General features: G+C 42.0%; 1 protein-coding gene across 1 annotated transcript in view; it reads left to right on the forward strand.

The window, feature by feature from the left end:
• Positions 1 to 20184, forward strand: part of THSD7B (thrombospondin type 1 domain containing 7B) — a 759963-nt gene that overhangs the window by 149149 nt on the left and 590630 nt on the right. Inside the window, exon 2 of the mRNA XM_028148195.2 lies at positions 19319 to 20129. Coding sequence (XP_028003996.2) covers positions 19319 to 20129 — 811 coding nt within the window. The remainder of the gene's footprint in view (positions 1 to 19318; positions 20130 to 20184) is intronic.

The following is a 20184-nucleotide window of genomic DNA, read 5'->3' on the forward strand; positions in this document are numbered from 1 at the left end:
CTGTATCTGAGTGAAGGTCTTATTTTTATTTCCCAACAAGTCTTGACCTGGTATGGGGGTAATCACAGTTTTGCTATTTTTACCCCCTCCTCTCTTCACCTCTTAATAAGATGAATATAGATTTATCTGACTAAAGTTCTTTATGCACTAACAAGTTGCATCTTAAGATTGCTTTTTCTCACATCTTCCCAATGGTGTGACAAGGTGGTATAAATAAGGTAGTTTGTATTAGCTGCATGTCTAAAAGAGTATATGGAGAAGGACATTTGGAGTACATTAGACATAACTTTAGGGATGCTAGGGAGGATATTTGAAACCAGGGATGATGGATAATGTGACATCAGTGTTGGTCATGTTACCAATGAGGACAATACAAAATGGATTTATGTATGTGTTAAGATATTCATCCTATCTACACTAATAAAAGAGAAACATGCAAATTAACCACCACTCTGCTATGCCCACCAGCCATTCCCACCAGCCAATCAGGAGCAAGTATGCAAATTAACCCAACCAAGATGGCGGCTGGCCACAGAGATGGAGCAAGCAGGAGGCTTGGGTTGCCTCGGCAATGGAGGAAGCCAAGCTTCCCGCCCGCCCTGGCTGGCCCTGGCTGGCCCTGGCTGGCCCTGGCCTCCGCTCAAGGCTACAAAGTTTCAATTATAGAAGATAAATAAATCCTAGATACTTGCTTACAGCTGGCCCTGGCCTCTGCTCAAGGAGGCTGAAGAAAAAAAAGGAAAGAAAAGAAAAAAAGGAGGGGCTGGGACCTTGGGTTGCGGGGGGGTGATCAGGCCATGATGGGATGGCAGGGGCCATTGGGGGTAAACAGACCAGCAGGGGGGCCAGTTGGGGATGAGCAGGACGTCAGTGGGGATCAGTTGGAGATGATCAGGACAGCTGGGGGCAGTTTGGAGTGAGCAGGCCAGTGGGGAGGGAAGGTGGGGGTGAGCAGGCCAGCAGGGGGGGCAGTTGGGGGTGAGCAGGCTGGCACAGGGGGCCGTTTGGGGTGAGCAGGCCGGCGGCAGGGGGCAGTTGGGGGCGAGCAGGCCGGCAGGCAGAGTGGTTAGGGGCAATCAGGCAGGCAGGCAGGCAGGTGAGTGGCTGGACCCTTGGTCTCCCCTCATCACTTCTAGGATTTTGGACAGGTGATGTGGCTTCTTCATCGTCCTACTGCCGGTTTAGGCCCGATCCCTGGATTGGAGAGGGTGCAGGTGGGCTGAGGAACAACCCCACCCCCCCCCCCCCCCCCGAATTTCATGCACCCGGCCACTAGTTTAATGTTAAAAAAATAATAACTATGTTGTTGGTCTCTATATTTTAATTTTGTAAAATTTTAATACAACATAGAACTCTGATTCATAGCTTTTCATTTCACTCTGCATCTGGACTCACAATGGTTATCATTCAGTTTGGAATTTAAGGGGCTTGTGTCCTTAGAAATGTTTTTTCTCAAGATTTTTCATGATTTTTAAAGTTCTGGGAGTGAAAAGTGATAGAAATATTTGACATTTTTTCTATGAGATTTTAATGCATCTTCTTAAAGCCTTCTCATTCAAAATCACTGTAGAGAAGGGTGGAAAGCTAGACTGACATGTTCAAACTCACCTGATGAAAGGAATAATTTGTCTGTGCTGGGCAGCAGGTTTTATTGTCCCCTCATGTACTCCTTTCCTTGGGAAAGAACCACCACTGTCCTTGTCAGCTAACAAACACCATTGCTGGGCCCAGTTCCACAGTCTCATAGTTTAGACTAAATGGGGAAGTTGGGTTATGTTGGACTTACTTACACCCAATATTTCAAGGAGGTTGAATTATTTTGTGTTTCTGTGGGGAGCATGTGAATAGACAGAGTGCATTTAAGAGAGGGAAAATAATGATATTACCTCTACTCTGTAGAAAAGAGTTGAGGGCAGGCTTTCACTCCACAACTGCAATTTTGTACCTTGTACCTCTGCTCTGCATAGCCAACTGCACTGGAGAGTTGGCTGTCTACACAACTGTGAGGTCAACAAAATTTGGTTTGCTTTTCTGTAGGATAGAAAGGTGAGATTAAGTGATTAAGTAAGTGCCCAGAGTCATATAGCTAGAGAGTGGAGGAGCCACAGTTCAAATCCAGGCTGTCTGATGGCAAAGTCCAGGTTATTTCTAAAGCAGAGGATGAGAAATGTAAAGCAAATATTAATAAGGTATAACTAAAATATATGTGAAAGGTTTGATCTCAAAATTTTGTTTCTTGAAGTTAAAAAATAGGATAGCCCTGGTCAGTGTGACTCAGTTGGTTGAGCTATGTCCTGTGCACTGAAAGGTTGCCAGTTTGATTCCTAGTCAGGGCACATGCCCAGATTTTGAGCTTGATCTCTGGTAGGGGTGCATGTGGGAGGTAGTCAATCAATGCTTCTCTCTTGCATCAAAGTTTCTCTCACTCTCCCTATACCTTTCTCTCTCTGTAAAATCAAGATACAAACAAAAAATGGATAAAAGGTAAAACACAATCATACAAATATTATTTTGGGCAGCCCAAAGCTAAACTCAGAATGCCCTTCATAGCCCTTCTAGACATCATGGCCCTTCTATTATTACTAGAGGCCCAATGCATGAAGATTTGTGCAAGAATGGGCCTTCCTTCCCCTGGCTGATGGCACCGCCTTTACTCTGGCCAGAGCCACCTTTCTGCCTTAGCTCTGGCCCAGAGCCGCCTTTCCACCTTCCCATGCTGCCCAGAGGCCTAGAGCTGCTGGCGCACAATGCAAGCATCCTGCCCCACCCCACCCCTGGCCACTTGGTGCCTGAGTATGCAAATTAGCCCACCATATTTGTTTGGTTAATTTGCATACTCACTCCTGATTGGCTGATGGTCATCATGAAGGTACGGTCAATTTGCATCTTTCTCTTTTATTAGTGTAGATTCTTTAAAATACAGATTTTGTAAATGTGGAACACAGGGACAGAGTTCAGGCTCTTGGCTCACTGCCTTGGTCTCTCCTCATCACTTCTAGGATTTTGGACGGTGATGTGGCTTCTTCATAGTGTGGACAAGTCTCAGAATTTTTGTTAGGATTCAATGATATATAGTGTACATCAGTGGTTCTCAATTGTAACCATTTTCTCAAGGGACATTTGACAATGTTTGGAGACATTTTTATTGTCACACTGTGTGTGGAGGGGTGCTACTGCCATTTCATGGGTGGAGGTCAAGGATATTTTTAAACGTACTACAATGCACAGCACAGCTCTGCCCCAAATGTCAAATGTTGATCTTGAAATCAACACTTGTGTAGATCAAGAGCCTGGTAACTGACAACACCTCCCACATGGACCTGCTGCTCACTGTGTGCCAAGCACTGTTTCAAGAGCTTTACTAAAACCATCTGTTTTCACAAGCCTATAGCTTGAAATTACTGAAGATCAAGTAGAAAAGTGCTGCCCATGGTGACAGGGGGTTAAAGAGCAAAATCAAGATTTGGACTAAAGCCCATGTAGCTTCACAGGGCTTCCTACAAACCCACTTTCTTCTAGTTTAAAGTAGCTACTGTCATTGACTCATTGCTTTAGCTATTTGAAAGAATAAATGAACACAAGCATTTAAGGCCACTTTGTCAGACACATGAGCAGAGCTCTGACCACTGTCTATTTACATGCCCAGGTGCTCAGAGAAGGAGTTGTGGCTAGCTGCTGTTACCCCCATAGTAGAACAAAAGGTTTGGCAGCACTGTAAGCGATGCTCTGCCTCCATTACTTATGGGAATTATCATGAGAAGAAGCAGGTCAAAGAGGAATAGTGGTGTTAGCCCTTAAAGTGGACTCTTCAGTGAGAATACCCAAGACTGGACATTGCTTTCAAATGTGTTCTAATAGAAGGAAAGACAGACAGGAGCTGTGGGGTCACCCTCCCCCAAGACTGAGTATGAAAGCTAGTTTTGATTCATCTCTTCCTGTAAGTGAGTAGTCAAAGAGGTAGCAGTATCTTTTTCTGGGACCCAGTAGATGAGTTGCCCAACATATCCCATGGTTTATGTGATCAACTGGAAAATAAGTAAAGGACAGGGATTCATGGTGAGGCTGTATCATGAACAAAGTAAAAGAAAACCTTAACTAAATCTTCACGTAGATTAGGAACTGTGGGCTTCAATTATAGTAGCCCCCACTTATTCATGGTTTTGTGTTTCTTGGTTGCACTTACCCACAGTCAACCATGGTCTGAAAAGATGAGGTGGAAAATTCCAGAAAGCAACAATTCATAAGTTTTAAATTACACACCATTCTGAGTAGTATGATGACATCTTACAAATCTGGCTCAGTCCTGTCTGGGACCACGACTCATCCCTTTGTCTAGCATCTCCACGCTGTATATGCTCCCAGTCTGCTAATCACTTAGTAGCCCTGTGGTTATCAGCTAGACTGTTGTGGTATCACAGAGCTAGTATTCAAGTAACCTTCATTTTACTTAATAATGGCCCCAAAGTGCAAGAGTAGTGATGCTGGCAATTCAGATAGGCCAAAGGGTAGCTGTAAGGTGATTTCTTTGAGTAAAAAGGTGAGTACAGTATAATATCTCAGACGGGAAGAGAGAGGGGGTGGACCACATTCACATAACTTTTATTACAATATATTGTAGTAATTGTTCTATTTTATAATTAGTTATTGTTATTAATGTATTAGTGTGCTTAATTTGTAATTTAAACTTTATTATAGGTGCTTATGTGTAGGAAAAAATGGAGTATATACAGGGTTTGCTCCAATCTGCAGTTGCAGGCATCCACAGGGGTCTTGGAACACATTTCCTGCTGATAATAGGGGACTACTGTATTTCAAAGTGGTATAGGCTTCGGATAATGTGTTTCATCAAGGTAGGAATTAGGATGTGCCCAGACTAATTCTCTGAAATCATAAGGGGGATAAAGAGTTGTAATAGCATGTTACAGTCAGTTAGTACCCAGGGAGTAGAATGTTATGGTCCACATTAAATTTCCATATCCAGACCAATGAATTAAATATTGATTTTTGTAGGACAGGAATATAACAGGATAGTTCACTCTAAAATGACAATGAATATAAATTAATCATTTTGTGGGTGATTCAGAAATACCTTTCTTTGTTTTGTTTCTGTGGTCTCTGTGTGGAGAAAGAACTAAAGGATTGAACTTCCTTACCTGCTGGATATCATCACACTGACTTTTGTATTCAGAAGCACAGTATTTTAACTAAGGGGGGCAGTGTAGAAGGAAGTCTCCCTGAGGGAACTGAGGATGGAATAGGATGGGAGATGCCGATATGCAGTACTTTCTGTCATAGAGGGAAAGAATATTAGATATGGGTATTGAGCTGCACTAACAAAATATTTTAAGATGGTAATGAAATCAACTGGTATATACACACACACATACTCACTTATAAATGAGAGTATAATGTAATATATTGTTATCACATTATATACATTTACATATACTAAATACTAAATATATAATAAATTATATAAAGGATATAATGTATAAGAAATAGAATTGGCTTAAATATATTAATGTAATATTAATATTATATAAAGTATTTATTTCTTATAACACATAATATATGGTTAATTTAATTTTCTCTCTATATATAATTCTACATATATATATATATATATATATACATTTATATTTATATATATATATATGTATGTATATATACATCAATTCTGTTTATTGTGTACTAGAGGCCTGGTGCATGAAATTATGGATGGGTGGGGTCCCTAGGCCTGGCTGGCAATCAGATCAGGGCCCATCAGGTTCCCCGCCTCCCCGCCTCCTGCCTCATCCTTCCCTTGCCGCCCACATGCCACCACCATGTGGTTTCCCACCATCCCGGCTCCTCCCCTCCTCCTTCCCTCATTGCCATGTCTGCTGCTACCCACCCCTGGTTCCCAGTCCCAGCCCGGAGCCCGGCTCAGATAGGGCGATCAGGACCTGCCAGCCACGGGGAGGGACTGGGAAGTTAGCTGGCTGGCCCCATCAGTGATTGGGGCCTGCGGGCTTGGGGCAGCTCCTGCGTTAAGTGTCTGCCCCCTGGTGGTCAGTGCACATCATAGCGACCAGTCATTCCAGTTGTTCTGGTCATTCCATTGTTTAGGCTTTTATATATATATAGATTATTGCAGAATATTGTACTGTTTCGACATGGCATACAATGTGGATAAAGCAGTGTTTTAAACCTGAATTGATGATTACAAAACTATAATTCACTAATATATGGACAGTAAAATACATCTTGTCATATCCTGAAGTAAAACCCAGCACAGCACAAGCTATGTTTGAAAAGATATAGAAAATCTAAGATTAGAGAGCTTTAAATTGGGCTGTAAATTAGTGATGTGTGTAATGATTACTCTGAATTGGGTCATGCGTTTCCAGCATTCAGCCTTGTCACTGTGCACTTTGATCTCCTGTCTTCTGTCTTTGAAGTGGTGGGCATTAGACCCATACATGTGGGTCTCTGCGGCATTTTATATCATCTCGTTCTTCGTGAACTGGCGGCAGATCTGAGATGTTTTGTGAGGTGTTCATTGCTCTGTGTGCTTGTGTATCCAGGAAGGGATGTACAGGCTTTGGATCAGAAGTTGCATTTTAACCTCAATTTATGATGTAGATCCTAAAATTAAAATTAGAAAATGGTTTCGTTTTATGTTATCTATAATAATAATAATAAAATGGTTTCATTTTATGTTATCTATAATATGTTATCTATGAAGATTTAAACATATGACCAACTACCTCATCTAATAAGAGAATAGCATTACACATGCAAAATATTTCCTTTTTGTTTTTCCTCTAGTAAAAGAGTGACTTGGGGGAAAAAGTTTGTGAACTTTTGCACACTAGGGGCAAATTCTTAGGGATTCACAATGTATATTAAAAACCTTGAGAAGTCTTATAAACAAGATAACTTTAAATGTTAACTCTTTTTTAAAAATATATTTTATTGATTTTTTACAGAGAGGAAGAGAGAGGGATAGAGAGTTAGAAACAATCGATGAGAGAGAAACATCGATCAGCTGCCTCCTGCACACCCCGCACTGGGGATGTGCCCGCAGCCAAGGTACATGTCCTTGACCGGAATTGAACCTGGGACCCTTGAGTCTGCAGGCCCACACTCTATCCACTGAGCCAAACCAGTTAGGGCTAAATGTTAACTCTTTATAGTTCCCAAACTTACATAATAACTGGGTCACTCCCTGTTATATGATCTCTGAGGATGCTGCCATTCCCCAGGAAACATTTGGGCAGTTCCCACAGGTTGTTATGGTGTCTTCAGTCCCAATCGGATGCTGATTACACCAGGAAAAGCAGGGGGGCAGCACAGTGCTTCCTTGTCTCCAGAAGTTGGTAAAAATTTAGTATATTTTTAAAATCATTTGCATACTAGCATTAAGTCTATCAAGTGATTAATGCTACCTTATAATAATTATTATCTTCATTATGCAAATGTAAACTACCCTCATAACTCAAATGACACTTCTTCGATTCCATTTCATTGTAAGTGAAATTCCCACAAAGCACTTTGTGAAATTCCAATAATTCAGAGGAGTGGGAGGGGGTGGAGAGGACTCGGGGAGGCTAAAAGGAGTTGACGCAGGCTGCAGGCCACTGCCACATGCTCACCCAGCTAGAAAAGGGTAATGAGGATGGATTTTTTTCAACGCACTATTGAACGAAGAGCTTGAATGTCCTGTGGGGCTGTCAGCCCTTGGGTTGATGAGGGATGTATTAATTATTAACTTCTCTGATTCCTTTTAATTATTATATGTAGTGACAATTATTGTTGCGGGTACCCATCTCAGCTAAAAATATTTAGGTGCATTAGCAATACAGTTTTTTGATTCATCGTTAACTCAGTTTGATTATTTATTTTGAGTCCTTTACCACCAGGGTCCCTCATTTCTTTCTCTGGGATGTCCTCCTTAAGCCATCAGAACACACTGGCCACCACTTAGAGGACCCTTGTTCCTGACAGGCTGGCTGGTGACTCTGGAACTCTGTGCCATTCTTAGTCCCCTGTGCTTCTTTCTGCTGTGCCAAGCCCTTGGATATCTCCGAGGGGCTCAATGGCCTTGGCCTCCCGGGCTGACACTTACCTTCTGGGGAAGCAGCAAACATTGTCTCTCTCTTCTCCCTGTCCTCTCTCCCCTTTATGTCCTTATCTGTTCTGCTGCAGACAGAAGTGCCAGAGAGGAAGCTCTTTATTTTGAGCTAGAAGGTATGTGCCTGGGGGAGAGGGTCTCTCACTAAGAAACATCCAGCAGAACCTTGTTAATAGACTGGACTTCTGGTAACACAGAAACCAGATGCTTGGTGGGCTGTGTGCATTTTCAAAAATGTCCTCACATCACCCTCTCTGAATAAATCTGTGTTTCCGTAAGAAAGACATATTTCTTGAACACATTTCTCCCATTCCCCCAACTCCAAATGTAGGTGGGTACTGGGTTTCTGACTCAAGTGGTTAGGGGTGATCAGGCAGGCAGGCAAGCCGTTAGGAGCCAGCAGTCCCAGATTGCGAGAAGGTGCAGGTTGGGCTGAGCCCTCCCTCCATGCACAAATTTCGTGTACCGGGTCTCTAGTATTGGATAAATAAACATTTCTAGTTGTTTCTACATAGAAAATAACATTGTGATTCAGCCATGGTTTCTCATATTTTTTTTAAATGCAATAATTGGGAAATTATTTTTCAGAACATATGAGCAGTGTCTCAAATACTCATAACATTACTGTTTAACACAGGAATCATCACTCCTTTGAAAAAGAAATTAGATGGACTGGATGTTCTTTCCACCGAAATGCAGCTTATGTTTTGTTCTCTCTCACTGTCCATTATGAATGTCTGCCCCTAAAAAGAGAGATGTGTTGAGAAGCAGATATACTCCATGTAACCAGTAAAAAATTGATGTTACTAAGAAAAAATATTATCTCAAGAATGTTCTAGTGCAATTTTTATCCTAGAAACAATTAATTCTTGAATTGCGTTAGTGGCGAACAATCTGGGTGCCATCTGGCCCTTTTGCTTCATGTATTTTAAAGCCTATGTGCATAGTCCCAGCATTGGATGAACCTGCCACGGACGGTACACAAGGCCTCCATTACCAAGCCCAGCGTGCATTGATTATTCAGTATGGATTTAGCACTTTACTCTCTTTTGGGGGCGGGCACAGAGTTTAAAAACTCAGCCTCCTGAGTGCCTGTTCCAGTTTGCTTTCTGAGTAGGAAAATGAAACAGACTTCTGGGCCTCCTGAGTGTGTTCTCTGCTGGGCGGTCAAGGAACTCAGGGAGGAGGCCCTTCAGGAGAACATGGCGAGGGACCTGGCTTTCCTCTGTGTCTGACTTACTCTCATTGCCTTTCCACTGGCCCATGGAAAATGCTGAGTAAAGGATTCCTTCAGGGGAGCTAGAAGGCTTAGCTGAAGTCGAGTCCTGGTTGAATGGAGACACACTAATGGGATGAGAACACTCCTTAAATATCCCTGGACAGGCAGTAGAGCCACAGGAGTTCCCGGGCCACCGCCGAGCCCGGCCATTGAGAGGGACCAGGAGCTTTAGGCTGGAGAGCAGGGGCAGCTCTGGGTCCTCACACCAGCTGTACGCAGGACGGAACCCCTTCCAAATATTGATCTGCAGGTTTTGCAAGGCTTCATCTGCTCAAGAGATATTGTTATTAAAAATGGTTATGCACTGGCCAGGTGGCTTGGCTGGTTGGAGCCCCTCTTATACATCAAAATGTTGCAGGTTCCATCCCCAGTTGGGGCATGTACGGGAGGCAACCAATTGATGTTTCTCTCTCACATTGATGTCTCTCTCTCTCTCTCTCTCTCTCTCTCTCTCTCTCTCTCTCTCTCTCTCTCTTTCTCTCTCTCTCTCTTCTTTTCTCTCTCAAATAAATAAACATATTCTCGAGTCAGAATTTTTTACATAAAAGCACTTAAACTGCAATTGACGTGGAAACAGTTTGGAGTCAAAATTGTGGAGACAAATCCAGTTTCCTGGCCCCCGAGCTGTATACCTTGACCAGGTTCCTTGACTTCATGCTTTGATGGTCTCATCTAGCAAAGCAGACCGGTATCAATAAGTATGTATGGGCTTGGGGAAATAGGTATCCAAAAAAAAAAAATAAAGAAAAGAAAAAGACAGCTGTTACTAATATTGCTGTAGTTATTCTTGGGCCACAGTTTCTAATTGGTGCCTGAGGCTTCTTTCATGTGACAACCCCCTGGATGTCGCTGGATGTTCTCGAACAGGAGCTCAGCCTTGTCCTCAAGCTTGCACAGGCCGGAGGGACGCAGTTCACATAATACAGCGAGGGGACCCTGAGAGGAGCTGCTTCCGGTGCCCATCCAGGGGACCGAAAAACCTCAGCATTAACAGGCAGTTTGTTGCTTGTGTGTTTTGTGTTTTTATGAAATTTCCACCTTTTTGTTGTTTCTCCTCCCTTCCTTTCCCCACACCTCAGATTACAACCATTTTGGGGGTCCTATTCTTTCCTTGTAGTCTTCGAGCTTCATAAAGGAAGCCAGTGTGCTGTAGTGTAAATAGCACTGGATCGGGTGTCTGGGATGGAATTGTCAGTCCCATTTCTCGCTCAAAATGACTGTGTGACCTGGGGCAAATAAAAGAATTTGCCTGGGCTTTATTGCCTCCTCCAAACACTGTGGGCTAAATGATTCCCTTTTCATTCCCACATTCTAGGCAGTAAGCAGGCTATAGGGTTTAGTGATCAGAAAAGATCAACTTTGTGTCAGAATGCAGTGACGTTTATGAGGTTTGAGAGTCTCTTCTGGGCTTCAGAATTTTTAGAAAGTGGAACGGGAACCAAAAATATTGATAAACAATCTTTAAAGGGTAGTTTTCTGTCTGTGGTGTTGGCATTAACTGATGAGTCGTTCAGATAGGTTTCCAATATGCTTTGCTGTTGAACTCGTTTTAATGGATTAGTTGCCACTGGCAACTAATAATTTGTAGCCATAAGTGATAAGTAACAGAGGCACTTTGCTTTTCATTAAGAGACATCTGTCTAACCAAGATGAAATGGACTCAGAAAGTGCTGTTAGGTGTCAAACAAAAACACAAGCCCTCAGAAAGCCTGGATGCCAGTAAAGATGGCTGTGCTTACTTTGGAGTTTAAGTATTCAGTCCGATCACTCTGTGGTGTTCTCACATGGAGTCATGAACTGTCTTCAAAAGCATATCTTTATACCTATGAAAAGGAAGTTATATTTGGAAGCTTTTAACTGTTGCTGTTAAAATTTTCTGAAGAGGTTTATTGGAATGTTTTAGCACGCACATCCTTGAGATCAAAAACGTGTGATTTGGAAATAGTTTTCATATTAATAAAGGAATTTTGGGTTCCTGTAAAAAGTGCAATGGAGTTTTTAGATGAAATGCGTTAGGGTTGAAATGCCTTCTCATTTAAAAACTTTTTATCCATTGAATTTCTATTGATATCTGATGCATGACTCACTAATGGCTGTTACTGATGAACAGGTTTCCTCTGTGAGTTTAGAAAGTATTGGGTGGCTAGTATTGGGAAGGTTATTAATTATCATGATAGATTTAGAAACATTGTCTTGGAAACTATCATCTCTTTGGGGCTTCTGTGAGCATATCTGCCTCCAGTGCTCTCTCCCAACTTCCGGTTTACTGCTTTAGATCCAATGAGCTTTAGGAAGTCCAAGCATTAAGACTGTCAGTCCTGCCCTGCTGGTGTGGCTCAGTGGTTGTGTCAGCCTATGAGCCAGGAGGTCACGGTTTGATTCCTGGTCAGGGCACATGCCCAGGTTGCTGGCTTGGTCCCCAATGGGGGGCATGCAGGAGGTGGCCTGATCAATGATTCTCTCTTACATTGATGTTTCTATTTCTCTCTCCCTCTCTCTCTAAAATCAATTAAAAATGATATAAAATAAAAAATAAAAAAGACTGTCAGTCCTGTGTATAAATTAAGTATAGATAGGGCTGAAGTAGGGGCCCCATGTCCTTTTCATGAGCAAATGGGCATGACATGCAATGCACAGGTTCTGAGAGATATTTAATGCCTCATTCATTTTTATACCCCCAGAGTATAATACACTGCCTTTCAAGTAGTGGTTAATTAATAGTGGTTATTTTAACAAATGAATACTCAGATGACACTTTTTTTTTATTCTTTGAGTTCTTTGATGTATTTTAGAAATATGATTTCTTAGATAATGCCGTTTCTTAGATAATTGTCCACTATGTAAAGGAAGATATGACATTAATTATATCATGGTTGATATGAAAGCTTTTTGAAAAGACACTACATAAATTTCAAGCTTTTTCTTGGAGGTGAGGCATCTTACAGGTAAGCCAGTGTTGTCTGATCTTGCCTTTTGTAATTCTGAGGTTTATGAGAGCTTTGATGTAGCAATGATCTGCAAACAATTTGTTTAAGACACTAAAGCTCTGCATTGGCATTTATGTCATTCCTCAACCCCTTTTGCTCCAGTTAAAAATAAAGCAATGTCAGAATAATAAAAGCTGTGGTTTAAAAAATGAATAATAAAAAAATAATTTCCTATTGAATGAATGGTATTAAATCAGGGTTGCTGCCTCAAACAGTGGCAAGAACTGTGCAAAAACTGTGGGGTGTATGCTTATTCTCTCTGTCCTCTAGGATTCTTCTTCTTCCTTTTTTTTCTTTTTTCTTTTTTGAAGGCATCATAGTGAATACCAACCTAAAGTTCAGACAACTAGCAGGTGGTCTTAAATGTGATGATTTAGATTGAGTGATACATTCATCTAAACTAATTCAGTTAGGATAATTTAATCAAGAGAAGAAAGGTGCCAGCACTTTTCTTCTTCTGGAGGAATATTACACTAGACTCTTCAGATATTTGCACTTTCTACAAAAACACAGGCAGGAGGGAGAGAGAGGGAGAGAGAGAGAGAGAGAGAGAGAGAGAGAGAGAGAGAGAGAGAGAGAGAGAGATATCACAGTATTAATTGTGAATGTGACCTGAGAGTTCATTAATGCTACCCTTCCAGTCCAAACAATTTACTTTTTACACCAGAATTTTAACCTGCTAATTGAAACTGACATGACTTAAAATACGTAGCAATTTATTCCAGGGTAACTGTGTTTATTCCACAGAAAGGGTAGCAAGATGCAGGTGGATGATGTTTTTATATAATGTTGGTCCAGGTAAAAAAGTACAGAATCACTATTCCCATTATAACATTGAAATGTTTTCTGCAAATATAACACAGTATGCATTTTAATTTAGAGCCATATTATGTCTGTAGTTAAACTTTTGATTTAAATTTTAATTTTTCTAAATTTTGTTTTATTTGATTACTTGAGACCCATTCTCAATTAAGAAATATAAAATGACCGATGTCTAAAAATAAGGGTTTCTTATATTTTTCTTTAGATTATCTTTAGATATATATTCTGAATATAACCATATTTTATATGTATGATAAATTTAAAGGTGATATTTTTTCTTTATGCAACTGCTCAAAATTTAAATATGCTCTTTCTTTTTTAAATATATTTTATTGATTTTTTACAGAGAGGAAGAGAGAGGGATAGAGAGTTAGAAACATCGATGAGAGAGAAACATAGATCAGCCGCCTCCTGCACACCCCCACCAGGGATGTGCCACAACCAAGGTACATGCCCTTGACCGGAATCGAACCTGGGACCTTTCAGTCCGTAGGCCGATGCTCTATCCACTGAGCCAAACTGGTTTCGGCTTAAATATGCTCTTTCATTTCTGAACATGGACAAGGGGCATAAGATTTCTTAAACTGCAGGTCACGTTTCACTTTAACATGCATGTTTTTTGAATTGGCAGAATTTCTCAGGGCCGTGTGATTTTTACTATTGTGTGTGTTTAACGTTCATAGTCAACCATAAATGAATAAATAACAGAATACATTTTCTCTCCTTGCCTGAAAAATGAAAATTGTTATAGGTCAATTGCTGAGAGGTCTTGCTCTCCATCGCATAGGTCTTGCTTGCAACTTTTTTTTTCACTTATTCCAAGCGAACACAATTCACTTTACATCTGCTTGTTATTTACTTGGTTTTTAGTTGTTTTAACATAAGAAGAAACTATTCCTTCTCGACTGTGCCTCCCTAATGTCCTGACTAGTGTTTGTAAACACCCATGCATCTTACTGTGCAGAAACTGCTCTCCTAACTTTCCAGGGCCAGGAGTGGAAACCCCTGCTCACATACCATTTTGATTATTTGTTCTATTCATACTCAAAAGAATATTAACTAACAAATAGATCACAACTAAGCTACAAACAAATCTGCCTTGTGATTTTAGGATCACACATACCAACGCCCACCTAGAAAGGGCTTCTTTCAAATGCAGGGCAAGAGCCCAAGCTAGGAGGCCCCCAGGCCGGAGTCCCATTCTGGTGACCACATGCTGGCTGTGTACCCTTGGACGTGCTTTGTAAGTTCTCTGATGTTCGTTTTCACCAATGGATAAGAGGTGCTCCAGCTCACAGGGCCAATTAAGGAACAGGAAGGTACTTGGCAAATCACTATGGCATGATGTAAACCGGCTGTTTAAAAACACACACAAGGCCTTGATTTGTAGTGTGATATAAATCCTCCCACCCCAGCCAATTTCCAACTAAGAATGATTTAATAGCCACCTGGTAAAATTCCTAAATATTGAACAGTCCCCTGGTGCCAGCCAAGTGCAGCCCACCATCGCTAGCCTTCAATAAATGGCAGTAATTATTTGTTAACTAGAGGCCTGGTGCACAACATTCATGCACTTGTGGGGGGGTCCCTCAGCCCAGCCTTTTCGCGGTCCAGGGGGGATGTCTGACTGATGGCCACAGTCAGACATTCTTAGCACTGCCTCGGAGGTAGGCCTCTGTGCTCACCAGCCATCAGCCTGGCTTGTGGCTGAGCTGCGATCCCCTTGTGGGAGCACACTGATCACTGGGGGACAGCTCCTGGGTCGAGCATCTGCCCTCTGGTGTTCAGTGTGCGTAATAGCAACCAGTCATTCCGCCATTTAGTCAATTTGCATATTACCCTTTTATTATATAGGACTAGTGGCCCAGTGCACAAAATTCGTGCACATTAAAAGGAAATTAATTAGAGGAAATATTTTAATATTGCTATTTGCCCTTTCTCTATAATAGAAGTGTCAGAGATGAAAGAAAATTAGTAAAATGTATATGAAAATCTTCCTCCTGTCAGAGTCTGGGGCACGCTGCGGGACCCAGAGTCATGTCCTCACCCACTTGCGTGCACCTCAAAATCGCGCAAAACCCAGATCTGGCCATCCCCACCCCCATTGGGCAAGATCCAGACCCAGACGGTCCCACCCCTGTCAAGCCCCACTGGATGGTGGGTGCAGCCTTAGGTCCCCCATCAAGCCCTGCTGGGTGGTGGGTGCAGCCTTAGGTCCCCCATCAAGCCCTGCTGGGTGGGGTCGCAGACTCAAGTCCCCTGGCACACCCTCAGGTCCCCCAGCCCGGCTTGAGGTCCCCCAGCATGATGCCGGGGTGGAGGGCACGGCCTGAGGTCCCCCATCAAGCCCTGCCGAGTGGTGGGGTGTGGCCTGAGGTACCCTGTCAAGCTCCACTGGGCTGGAGGCATGGCCTGAGATCCTCCGGCCCAGCGCCGGGGCTGGGGGCACAGTCTGAGGGCCCCCAGCATGCCCTGTCAGGCAGGGAGGGCACAGCCTCAGGTGTCACGCCCAGGCCCAATGCCACACAGCCTCAGGTCCCTGCTGATCACTCGTTATGGCTCGTTACAGGAACCCTGCCTCCGCTGTGGGCGTAGCCATCTTGTGACGGCCTGACAGAGTGAGGGTCAATTTGCATATTACCTCTTTATTATATAGGATAGATATCTTTTGTCTTCCATTGATCTAGAAAAAATATTCCTGTTTGGAAAATTCTGTTTAGATGGAGGATTTGAAAGCTAAGGAAAGAATAGTAATTTACAATGTTTAAAATGTTAATGATTTCAAATAACAAAACAAAAAAAAAGCTACCTTCAGAATTTTAGAAGTAGGCAGAAAACTTATAAGAAAACAACATTTACTACTAAGAAATGTGTTAATTAAATGCGTTAAAAGTAAGAATAGGGATCCCTTTGTAAAATGTTCTGGGTGAGTTAACTTGAATATTAACTTTTTTCAACATTAGTTTGAAATGACTTAACTTTTCTGGTATTAAATTCTTTAATTTGCACACATACACGCACACACACACACACATAAATCCTAACTGGAAAAGTGTGCATTTGATACCTAAGCAAATAGAGATAAACTGGCAGCCATTATTTTAAAACCCAGTGCTTTACAAAAATGTTTCCTTTAAATTTATCCAAATAACTTTTCTACCACTCAAGGCTGATTTTGGATTTTAAAAGTTGGCTGCAATCATATGTCTTTTTGAAATGTTCCTTTACTGAATAACTGTGGAAATATTTTTTTCTTGGTAATAATAAAAATTTGCGTGTTTAGTCTGACATGATAGACAGGGAATGGCATATTAAACTGAAACTACTCCAGAACAGCTGGACATATTAAGCCTGAAAATACCTTTTATGTAACGATGGATATCTCAATATACAAAGTACAAAGCTGTGAGCGATCTAGTAGGGAACCAGGAGACTTGAGAGCAGATCAGTTTGTGCTGAGAGCACCACTTTCCATGCACATGTCCTGGGCCACGAGCAAGGCTGGGGCAACAGGCCTGGGGAAGCATGTGGGAAACCAAGGGCGTTTGGTGAGTAGAAGCCGATTTACTCTAGTGAAACTCCTCTGTCCATTTCTGCAAGAGGAGACTCTAGTGTGGAGGTACTAAAAGAAGAGGGCGTATTTTCTATGTTAATCCCGCTCACAAAGTAAAGAATCACCGGAACTCTAGCTTCACAGGATAATGCCTAGAACAGTGGTCGGCAAACTCATTAGTGAACAGAGCGGCAAACCACGGCTCGCGAGCCGCATGTGGCTCGCGAGCCGCAGTTTGCCGACCACTGGCCTAGAACATCAGGTTTACATACCCAGAGCGGGGCTGTGAGGAAGAACTAGGATGACGGTGTGTATTAGAACCCAAACTGTTGTCCACTAAACTGTGAGATCCTCATGTGGCATGTGGCCCCAGTTGCAAATACCTGTCTCTGGGGCTGCTAGTGCATGTGACTGTGCACACATGTACTATTCCTAGACATGCAATAGGTGTGCATGAAGTATATTCCATGAAGTAATTAAGTGACATTTTGGATGTTGTATCCAATTTTGGGAAAGACTATACCTTCTTCCTCTCACTTGAATAATTTAAAACATTTTTCAGGGTGTGACTTGCTTTTATGATTATCACAACCCTAGTATAGGGGGCAAAAGTTACCTGATTCAGCTGAAAAACATTTTCCAGGTTTATATTACATATTTAAGTAAAGTGAAAGGGAGAAATCTTTTATTTTTTCTATTGACACAAAATGGGGTCACTTGGAGTCCTTGTGAAAAGATAGATAATTGGCCTCTAGGACAAGCCAGCTGGTATGTCACCAAAAAAAAAAAAGTGAGAAACATCAAACTGGCAGGTTTTTCATCTGCTCATTTCTTGGACTCTTTCCCCAAAACACTAATTCATTAATTTAAAGATTTGGCATATGACAAGGCAATGTGGGAAGCTTTACCTGAAGTCAATACCTATCAGAAATCAAAAGGGATATATTTCAAGGACTGTAGGAGCAGGGTTTCCAAAGGCAAATCTGCACTAATTATTCCTTTATGACCTTACTTTTATCCCCTATGTCATATTTTTCTTTTTTATGCAATTTATTCTGCAAGAAAACACCACAATTGAGGACAACTATTTAGAAAATGAAAATATATTTAGGATAATTTGGCAGGTTATTTTTTAATAACATATTTCTCTTCTGAGCTATTTAGGATATGAGCCAAAGGATTGAAAACATGATAAATCCTACTTTATTAAAACTTGGATTTAGGGCTTTTCTTTTAGATGAAACACTGCCCAACTGGAAAGTATTAATAATGAATTAGATATATAGGCTTTAGAACATAATAATTACAGTGATTCCAATCTTTTTTTAAGTATTGTCTACTTGGCACCACATTATATCATTGATCTTCAGAACAGTGCTTTTTATTATCTTCTTTCTATGTATTTAAGGAAACTAAGGCTTAGACATTTATTTATTTTTTGTTGAAATTATTACATATGTCCCCCTTTTTTCTCCTTGACCTCTTCTATCCTGTTTCTCCCCGCCCCACCCCCACCCCCCACTCGCCCCAGGCCTTCATTACCCTTTTGTCTGTGTCCATGGGTTATGCATATACTCATACAAGTTCTTGGTTGATCTCTTCCCACCTACCCACCCTCCCCCATGTTCCCTCTGAGATTCGACAGTCTGTTCTATGCTTCTATGTCTCTGGATCTAATTTGTTCATCAGTTTATTTTGTTCATTATATTCCACATATGAGTGAGATCATGTGATACTTGTCTTTCTCTGACTGGCTTATTTCGCTTAGCATAATATTCTCCAGGTCCCTCCATGCTGTTGCAAATGGTAAGAGTTATTTCTTTTTACAGCTGCATAGTATTCCATTGTGAAAATGTACCACAGCTTTTTTATCCACTCATCTCTGATGGGCACTTGGGATGTCTCCAGATCTTAGCTATTGCAAATTGTGCTGCTATGAACATAGGGGTGCAGACATTCTTTCTGATTGGTGCTTCAAGTTTCTTAGGATACATTTCTACAAGTGGGATCACTGGGTCAAATGGCAGTCCCATATTTAATTTTTTGAGGAAACTCCACACTGTTTTCCATAAGACATTTTTTTTAATCCTCAACCAAGGACATGCTTAGAGATAGCAAGGGAGAGATAGATAGATAGGTAGATAGAGATTATGAGAGAGAGAGAGAAACATCAATGTGAGAAAGAAATATTCAGTTGCCTTCTGTACATGCCCAGACTGGTGATCAAGCCTGCAACTCAGGCATGTGCCCTGACTAGGAATTGAACCAGCAACCTTTCAGTGCATAAGACGACACTCAACTAATTGAGCCTCTCCAGCCAGACAAGGTTTAGAAATTTGAAGTAATTTGTCCAAGTTTATATTGCTAGTAAGAGAGGAAATAAACTGGGATTACATAAAGGCCAACTGATGGAGAATCACATTCTTAACCACTAAATTATATTGTCCACCAAAATTTGTAATTTCACATCAGCTGTACGAAAAGTATGCAGATTGTCCTGTTCTTGTGTTGATGGTGGCATGGAGCTCTGAGTAATTGACACTTTGTTTTTCTGCCTGTAGGCCCCTGGGGAAGGTGTACAGGAGACTGTGGGCCTGGGGGAGTCCAGACTCGTACACTGTGGTGCTTCCACTTTGAAGGTTGGACAAGTCACCCGTCTAGCTGTGATGAGAGCCACAGGCCTCCAAAGGAGAGAAGCTGCTTCCGAGTCTGTGACTGGCACAGCGACCTCTTCCAGTGGGAGGTCTCTGACTGGCACCACTGTGTGCTTGTGCCCCCCGTCCTGGGCCAGGCCAAGCCTCGGACCTCAGAGTGCGTGACAGCCCAGCATGGGCTGCAGCACCGGACTGTGCGCTGTGTTCAGAAGTTGAACAGAACCATGGTTGCAAGTGAAATATGTGAACACTTTGCCCCTCAGCCCCCCACAGAACAAGCTTGCCTCATTCCTTGCCCCCGGGATTGTGTTGTGTCTGAGTTCTCACAATGGTCCAAGTGTAGCAAGGGGTGCGGGAAGCGACTGCAGCACAGAACTCGCGTGGCCATCGCTCCCCCTCTCTATGGAGGCTCTCACTGTCCCAATCTGACGGAGACAAGGATCTGTGACGCTCCCATTTCCTGTCCTCTTGGGGAAGAGGAATACACTTTCAGCCTTAAAGTTGGCCCGTGGAGTAAATGTAGACTGCCTCAGCTGAAGGACATTAACCTAACCGGAAGAACTGTTCTGGATTTTAGCTCTGATTCAAAGGAGCAAGTCACCTTGAGATATCCAAGTTACAAGCCACATCACCATGCCAAGCCCTGGGACATAGAAATAGGTTATCAAACCCGGCAGGTTTGGTGTACAAGGAGTGATGGAAAAAATGCCATGATAAGGTAGGAGGCCTTCAGTGTTTATATTTTTGACTCGCCTGAATATTGTACAGTATAA

Source organism: Eptesicus fuscus, chromosome 11, assembly GCF_027574615.1.
Source record: "Eptesicus fuscus isolate TK198812 chromosome 11, DD_ASM_mEF_20220401, whole genome shotgun sequence".
Taxonomy (NCBI): Eukaryota; Metazoa; Chordata; class Mammalia; order Chiroptera; family Vespertilionidae; genus Eptesicus; species Eptesicus fuscus.